This window comes from Hevea brasiliensis, chromosome 13, assembly GCF_030052815.1.
Source record: "Hevea brasiliensis isolate MT/VB/25A 57/8 chromosome 13, ASM3005281v1, whole genome shotgun sequence".
NCBI lineage: Eukaryota > Viridiplantae > Streptophyta > Magnoliopsida > Malpighiales > Euphorbiaceae > Hevea > Hevea brasiliensis.
Window position 1 is genome coordinate 76,726,039 of NC_079505.1, and position 8,757 is coordinate 76,734,795.

Consider the following 8,757-nt stretch of genomic DNA (forward strand, 5'->3'; position numbering starts at 1 on the left):
GTACTTGTGGTATTTAAATTTATTTTGCTAATTAAATTATGCATTACACTATTAAGCAAGCAGAAATCCACCTTTAAATTTTAAGAAATAAATTTTCTTTGCTTGTCAAATTGGTTTTAAATGTTTTTTTATAAGATATTTTTATTTTTAAAAAATAATATCATTAAAATAATTAAATAGCCATAAAATATTTAAAATTAATAATCAACAAATTTTTTTTTTTTCCTCTTTACGTCATCAGAGAGCTCCTAAGATTGGAGTGTGATCAATATTCGACAGTTCCAGTCAACAATTTTGGCCTTTAGTTAAAGTGAGCCCAATAAGTAGTCCAGGCAAAGTGGATTGGGCTTCAATGCCTTTTCAAGTAAGGGGGCTTTAATACAAGGTTACCTTATTATACTTTCTTAAGATAATTTGATCTATGTTCATAAATAAATTTTTAAACCCTAATCTTAATATATTTTTTAAATATTTTATAAATATATTATAAAAAGTTAAAAAATACAATATCAAGCCTGTGTCATTTATTACTACTATAAATTTTATATTTTATTTTAATCAGGTCACAGCACAAAATTTTCAAGTCGATCATAATTTATACTCATCAAAGTGTATTCAAAATTTATGTCATATAAAAGAACTTACGTAATAAATAAATAAAAAAAAAAACCCAAATTTCTAATGTTTCTCGGCTCCCAAAAGGTAAAAACTTCCACAATTTATAATGTATATGTACATAATCTGAATTAAAACAAAATACAAAATATACAAGTTCACCTCCTTCCTGATTCCAATTCATCCAACAACCTAAATCCATTGCCAATTTGCCGGAGTTCTAAGCTCGCCACTTGTACATCCATGGCCTGCATATTCAGTGCATTTGCAGGCTGCCCACCATTTGTATTAGAACGTGACTCCTCCAAAGCTTGGAAATATGCGTAAGGTCCCCATCCTGAAGTGCAAAAATAAGGACTTCTTAGGACAAGAAAGGATTCTAATGAAAAAAAAATATATATATTATTACAATGGAGGGAACCAACACCTTCTTCACTATATGGGGCTGGGAAAAACTGCATATAGCAAAAAGCTGAAACAACGAGCCCTGCAACCATTTATAAGCTGCTATTGTGAGATTCCGAGATGCTACGAGCTTAGCTTTCCAAATGAGTTAAGTGATCACCCACAAAAAAACTGACCTATTAGAGCTCCAGCAAACACATCCTGCCAATGGTGCCAGTAGTCGTCGATCCGAGATATGCCAACGAGAGATGCAGCAAGTAGGGGCAAAAAAATGATGCATAATTTTGCCACATGCCCTCTGCGATCAAATACTTTGATTTTACCAGATAAGTACAATGACAAAAATCCTAAGCCAGCAAATGACCCTGCAGAGAAATCCTCAATCGCTTCAGATCATTTGATACTATAGAAGTATTTGAAACGAAATATCTTTAGAAGTTGAGAATTGTTGATCAAAGCAGCAATAGGAGAATCTCAAACTTCCAATTTTTTTTATCAGCTTCTGCATAATTTTGCCCATATGGGGAAAAAGAATATATAGCTTTTGTTGCTTACATGAAGTATGACCACTTGGGAAACTCTTATGTCCTTCTTTTATATCACTATCCTTACCATGACATATCACATCTCCCCACCGATCATAGAACTAAACAAGGAAAAAAAAAATCAAGAATCAAAATATTAAGACTATTTGTGAAAAATTGAAAAAGCATGAAACAGTATCAAGAGGAAACTCACTTCCTTTCCATCAGGAAAGCAACGCCAGAAGAAATCAGGCCGGGGCCGACCAACTGCATTCTTTATGGCATCCGTGATGACAGCAGTAATCAAAACAGAAAACAATAGGCCTGATCTTGAAATAAAATCTTCATTTTAATATAATATTGCCTTTAGAATTTAAATTCCAGAATTAATGATAATAGAATTTACCTAAAATGCTATGGTGCAGATCATAAACATCTTTCCTTCTATTGTAGAAGAAAATAAAAATGGCAATGGGCAACAAAACTGCATACAACTGATCATTAAAGGAGAAAAAATAGCCATTATCACTAATGACAGCAGAGAGAAAGGGGAAAAAAAATAAGAAAAGAAAAAGGAAAGCTTTCTGAACTTTGAAGAAAACTTGAACTTACAGGCACAGACCATGTAGGCACAGTGTTGTCTTTGAAAGGATATTTAAGGTCTTCCATCATATCCTTTCCAACAAAGCGATAAAATGGATGGATGATATACAGAATGATCTCTATCACTACAAGGAGGAGTAATATAAGCCAGTCGTGCATGTGGTTCCTTGCAAGTTTGGCTCCATGAGATCTAATGGTGTGTGCTCCGAGATCCACCTCCCTCATTCTGCCTTCCTGCTAGTGATCAAGGTAGATGAAAACGTTCAACTAACTCAGACCAGTGGAGTTGCAAAGACACCAACTTGGCTTGTACAATTCATACACATAACAACATTGCTGCTAAGGAAAGATGTGTCAGCAGTCACTTCGTATATGCAGATGTTTAAAGTTAGGATTATCTCTGAGTTCTCAGTTTAAGACCTACAGTGATGCGACGCAATACATAATGGAGATCATTTTGACATTTTCTATTTTGGGTATATCAAAAGATTTGAATTCTTATCTTAAATCAATGGGATATTAACTTTCAGAGTCTTTGCGAATTTAATTTCTTGGCATGTAATTGATGTTGTTTTATCAAATAATTACTTAACTAAACAAATACTAATAGTTCATATACTGATCTATTTCTCAATGGCATCTTTCCACCAAAAATTTCTTGATTTTGTGATATGGCAGTAATTGCAGTTGCTGACCAAATTAAAAACCTGATGGAGATATCAGATATTTATATCTCCACTGCTATTTTCTCTTCTCACTGCAAGTCTCAGTGATGGCATTTCGAGGGATAATAAAGAATAAATTAGACAAAAAAGTACTAATTAGATCTTGACGAAAACTGGCTTTTACCAGTGCAGTGGAAGACATGAGATCATTTAGTATAATAATAGAAAAAAAATCCAACTAACCTGAAACAAACCTCTGAAATTCTGAAGAGAAAACCATGATAACAAATTCCTCCACGCCATTGAAAACCAAACACTGTGATATATATTCTCTGCAACAACAAAATGTTATTATTCTTCACGGTATCACTCTTACTGACAATAAAAGAAATTAAAAAAAAAAAAAAAGAATCTTTATCTCCAACAGCGAAGAAAAGAAAAGCAAAAGAGTGATGAACAAGACAATTATATGAATTGTAAATTTTAAACAACCTAGAAAAGCAAGAGATGCCCATTGAATTACCTCAGAAGAATTCTTCAATGACAAATTTGGATTTGTATTTCGAATAATGTAAGTTTTCCACAGCACCGGCGTCGGCGTAGGTTTTGAGGGAAAGAGAAACAAAAGAGCAGTTTTCATTTTCTGATACATATAGTGGACTAAATGACGACGGCTCTGTTTTGAAGTCGAGTTTCACCGCGTAATTAACGGTCAAAACAGAGGACAGGCCTCGTGAACATCAATCTCAACCATTGGACTGGCTGACCACTTTTGTTTGGTGTGCGGCCATCGCAATGAAAACGACGTTGTTTCGTAGCTTAGAGAAAAGACAACCGGGGAAAGACAAAAAACCAGACGATTAATAGATAATCGAAATGTTTGTTATAGTGTAGGTGCAACCTACACGAGAGCCACTGCACCTGCAGCAAAGTCAATCAATCCATCGTTCCAAAAGCCGCATCAGACCTGAGGGGTCCTCCGCGTTTTCGATTTATGGAATTTTCGGTGGTCAAACTTTCCGTCCGGTTCGGTTCCAGAAGGCTTACCAGTTGTCACCGTCGAAATTGAATAATTAGTCAGTGTTGTGGCATATATTAAATGCTTGAGAAGTGCTACAGGTTCCAGGAAAATGGGCGAAGTCTATATAAGAAATTTTTAATTTTTAAGGTAAATTTTGGATAAATTAAAAAAAGTCAAATAGTACAAATCAATCATAATTTAATTATCAATTTGATACCAATAAGTTTAATTCATTTAATAAAGAAAAAAATTATTTTATGCATTAATTTTTTTTTTTTTAAGTTAAGACACATAGATCAGTGGCAATAATGAATTATTATTTATATATTAAATTTTATATTAACAAATATTTTAAAATTATTTATGAATTTTAAATATATTAAGTAAAAACTGTAGAATATATTTTTTTTATAGTAATATAAATTTAAATTATAAAATTAATTCATAAATTAGAAGTAATTATGAGAATCTCATAAGGTAAAACACATTTTTCGCTTACTGTATTTGGAATTGTTTATCCTCATTGAGCATATGGGATTTTAGGCTATGTAGATCTATTGGTGCCAAAAATATATGCATAAGATGCCCAAACCTAACTATTAACTTGGAATGAAGGTTTCTATCACTAATGACAAAATTTTGAAATATTAGTGCAAGTTAATTGGTATGACGTGGGTTCTTCATATAACCTAACTTTTTTTATTGAAAATAAATACGTATACACACAAATTTGGAGAAGGAATAAACTATTTAATAAAAATATATTAACTCTTATAAAGTCACAAAAACATCTATCCACAATCGATGGGAGATACAAAGGATTAAATCCCAAACTCGACTACCTCCACAAATGCAAGATTCTTAATATATGGAGTAATTTCTATAACTTATCCTTAAACTTTGTCTCATATTTTACTTTCATCTCTTAAATTTAATTTATTACTAAAAAATCTTTAAAATTTAATTTTGTTTTTACAAAAAATCCCTCTAACTCGCTATGACCGATTTCTAGATTAAGAAAATAATAGAATTACCTTTTGCCTCCTTTCCCTTTCCTCTTACACTGAAAAAATACCAATTGTTTCAACCATCATCTGGACATATTATAAAAAATATAAATGTCATTGCAATAATCCACTTCTTGAAAAAGAGAAGGATTACTCTTCACCGAAAAGTATTAAAACTGCATTTGTAAGCATCACATTATAGTTTAGAGAATTTATTTTTTTAATTTGAAATTTTGTTATTACAGATTAAAGAGATTTTTTGTAAAATAAAATTAAAATATAGAGATTTTTTAGTAACAAATTAAAGTTATAAAATGAAAATAAAATACGAGATAAAATTAAGAGATGAGTTATAAAAATTACCCTAATATATGAGATTTGAATTGTTACGTAAACTTGATTTTGCCGTTTCATTAGGCTACGTTATTTAGCTTATATTTGATGATCCTAATCATTTTAAAAGGTAATATTTGATCGATAAGTTCAATGCAATTTGTGTAAATTAAATGTAAATTTTCCATTAGTTTTTGTCTTTTTATTTCTTAATTATGATTAACGGTATATTCAAATCAATTTACATGTCAACTGAAATTATTTTCTCTTTGAACGAATCTAAGAGCACTCTCTTCGCATAAGTATTAATTAAGAGAAAGAATGAAATTAGAGTTTAGAGCAGTTAATGGAGTGTAGAATGAGTTTTGGAGCGGCTCAAAATAGTTAAAACTGAGTCTAGAAGGCCATGGACTTGGGCCGAGCCCATAATAGCTTTCCTCAGCCGTTTGGCTATGCAACATTAGCTTTCCTATGATAAGTGTATTAATACTATTTGGTAAGTAAGATTCCATGGATATAGAACGGAATACCGTCTAATTTCCTCTTTGTACTTATTAGAGAGGTTTAATTTAATTTAATTTTAATTTTTAATTTAATATTATTTAAAAATTTCAATTTATGTCTAATTAGCCCAAATTCGAGAAAGTTACAACTCACTTACCACTTTGGTGCATGAGTTAACTTTTTTATTTTTAATTTTCAAAATATTTTTATAATTAATTACTTAGTTAATTATTTTTAATCTTAATTAATTAACTATAATTAGTTATTTTTATATTTTACTTTTTTAATATTAATTAATAATATGAAAAAAATAATATTTTTATATTTTTAGTTTTATTTAATTATAATTTTCTAATTTTAAATTAAAAACATCAAATACAAAAATCATATTTTTTCATTTAAATAATTAAAATTTTAATTAATTATATGAAAATATAAAGATATTTTTTTATATTTTCAGTTTAATTAATAATATTAAATAATAAAAATAAAAAAATATAATATAAAAATAATATTTTAATATTAAAAAATAAATAAATATTAAAAAATAACACATATTAATCGATTTAACTAATTTGAGTATAAATATTTATAAATTAAATTAAATTAAAAATTAAAAATAAACTAAATTAAACTTTTTCCAATAAGTGCATAGGTAAATTGAGCTTTATTCTAATATGGAATGCACCATATTACAGGGCAATGGTGATCTGAAGATTTACTGAATGCTGTATTTGTGTTCAGTTCAATGTTAAAATTCCGGGGGTAGAAAGGTCGATGATATAATAATCGAATAAGATTCGAGACAACGATGATGAATTGAAAGAATAGAAAGCCATTTGCATTTGCTTTTTTTGAAAATTCTTGGGTGGGTTGACATTAATCTACGGCTGACACGACAGCCTTTAGTTTTATGGAATGGCCTGGGCAGCCTAGCCTGTTCATTTTTTAATCCCTTGCATTTCAAGTGGCAAGTGTATTAGGTTCGATTTTTATAATCAAAATTTAAGATAAAAAAATTTAAATGCCTATATTGAATATAAAATTATCATTTAAAAAATCGTATTAATCGAGATAAATTTTTCTTATATATATATATATCGTTTGACTTTAATTATATAAAAAAATATTTCACTATAATTTGGTTTTAAAAATTGTACATAAAATTGAATTTATGGATTTTGAATTGAATAACTTATTTGAAAAGTTTTAAAAATATAAATTTAAATTTTGATTAAATTCAAAGTAATTATAGAGAGTTGAAAAAAAAAAAGAATTTGAAATAACAATATTATTTATATTATTTAAAATTCAAAGTTATCTTAAAAAGATTTTTTTGGCCCATTTTAAATTTAAAATTTGAAACTTTTTCTGTTATCCAAATAATGTATTTTTAAATTTTTGAGTTTGAAATTCTAAATTTCAAATCCAATATTTCAAATCTAATTTTTAAATTTAAATAACACAATAATTTTTATATTAATGAAATTTTTGTCTAAAATATAAATTATATAAAGCTACAACAACAATCACTAATGAAATCTAGATATGACAACTGCTTACGAATGAGTAGAGATTTTTTTTTATGGCTCAAGACCCATGGGAAATTGTTTATGAATTCTCAAAGGTTCATTAGAGGTATGTCTATGGATTCTAACTATGCCTTATGCGATGTCAGATTGAGGATGTCTTGGGTCTTGTTAAGCAGTCTTGTTGGGAGGTGTTTTTTTAGGGGTTTGGGTGTGCACTAGCTTTATCTAAATTTGCATAGTGATTGGGGTAGGTATCCTTATGAGTGAGAGATGAATTCATATGAGAGTGTGTGTAACATCCCATGCTCTATCTAGCGGTCCTCTGGGAGGGCAAGGCTCCTAATGGGGTGCACCTTTTGGTGGAATGGCATGAAGAATTGGAAGAACTCCTGGTTAAGCATGCTCGTTTGAGAAAAATCCTGAAAATTATTTATTCTATCTATAAAACAAAACCATGAGGCTCTTAGGATGGGGTAGGGCGTTACAGTATTAGTCATTAATTTAAATTCTTTTCCCTTCTTTCCATTTACCTCAATCTAAATAAATGGTAAAGGTTGTCCATTTGGGTAGTCCTCTACGAGTGCTCTTTCCTTTATTATAACAAGATGCAATTGTTGTGTCTTTCCTCCAAGCTATTCTAATTTTATTTTTTTTTCTTATTAAAAAAAGGTAAAAATAATTGTTATTTCAAATAAGAAGTTTTTATTTATTTCTTATAAATTTTAATAACCTTTTAAAATTTTCCTAAAATTAGTTTGAAATTTGAGAGGTCCTTAGAATTAAATGACATATAAGATGAAATTGACGGTGATTGCTTCGAATCCTTCCACGTAAAAAGGCGGTGATGTGATACAAATTTGTATCCAATGCGCATCATTGTCATCATCCCATCTTAGAAAATTTTAGACAAATTAACCGAGGTGGTCTCCACTCTCTGTGGATGCTATCTGCGACTGGTTTTATCACAGGAGAAGTTACGTAACTCCAATCTGTCTCTCTCACTATTTCTGAAAAGCAAGCTTTTCTTTTTTTCCTTCTTGGCATGCATGATAATTAAAGAAAATCTCCAACAAATTTTAGTCTAATATTAAAGTCTTTTTTTTTTTTAAATATATAATAATCCATTGTAGTGGAAAAGAGGTTTAAGATCCAGTACAAGAAAGTGGCATCGACGGCGTCCCCAAGAGATATCATGCAAACTAATGGACGACTCGTCCATCCCAGCAGATCTTAGCTTTAGGTAGGAAAAACCAGTCACCAACCCACCCCAACCCATTAAAAAACACATCCACAACACAAGAGTTCTACTGTCACTAAACTTGGAACCTAAACTATTGCATGTTCCATGGCAGGTGTAAAATAACCTTCATAAATGAACCACCATCCTATAAGCAATCAAAATGCAACACAAAATAATCTACAGTCCCACCCAAAGGGGTGATGATAGACTCACATCGGATTAGAGAAGAGAGTCGTCTCCTGCCCGAGAGATAGAAGATGGACAATAGGCCTCAGTTAGTGAAAACCCAAAAAGAGAGAAAAAGAAAA

The 8,757-nt window shown here is 30.1% G+C and overlaps 1 protein-coding gene across 4 annotated transcripts; it reads right to left on the reverse strand.

Moving 5' to 3' along the window:
* Nucleotides 1-675: 675 nt before the first annotated feature.
* On the reverse strand, nt 676-3,491 carry LOC110663098 (putative lipid phosphate phosphatase 3, chloroplastic). Of its 4 annotated transcripts, none has more exons than XM_021822319.2 (9): nt 3,336-3,491; nt 3,056-3,144; nt 2,157-2,381; nt 1,951-2,038; nt 1,759-1,868; nt 1,576-1,666; nt 1,197-1,385; nt 1,043-1,102; nt 676-952 (listed from the first exon to the last, which is right to left on the reverse strand). In XM_021822319.2, exons 2-9 carry the CDS (start codon nt 3,113-3,115, stop codon nt 774-776), a joined length of 1,002 nt encoding a protein of 333 aa, XP_021678011.2. In that variant the 5' UTR covers nt 3,116-3,144; nt 3,336-3,491; the 3' UTR covers nt 676-773. The 4 variants fall into 4 exon arrangements, with proteins under 4 accessions (XP_021678011.2, XP_021678010.2, XP_021678014.2 ...); XM_021822318.2 differs by having other exon boundaries at nt 2,157-2,384; XM_021822322.2 differs by having other exon boundaries at nt 3,067-3,144; nt 3,336-3,412.
* Between the last annotated feature and the right edge of the window lie 5,266 nt (nt 3,492-8,757).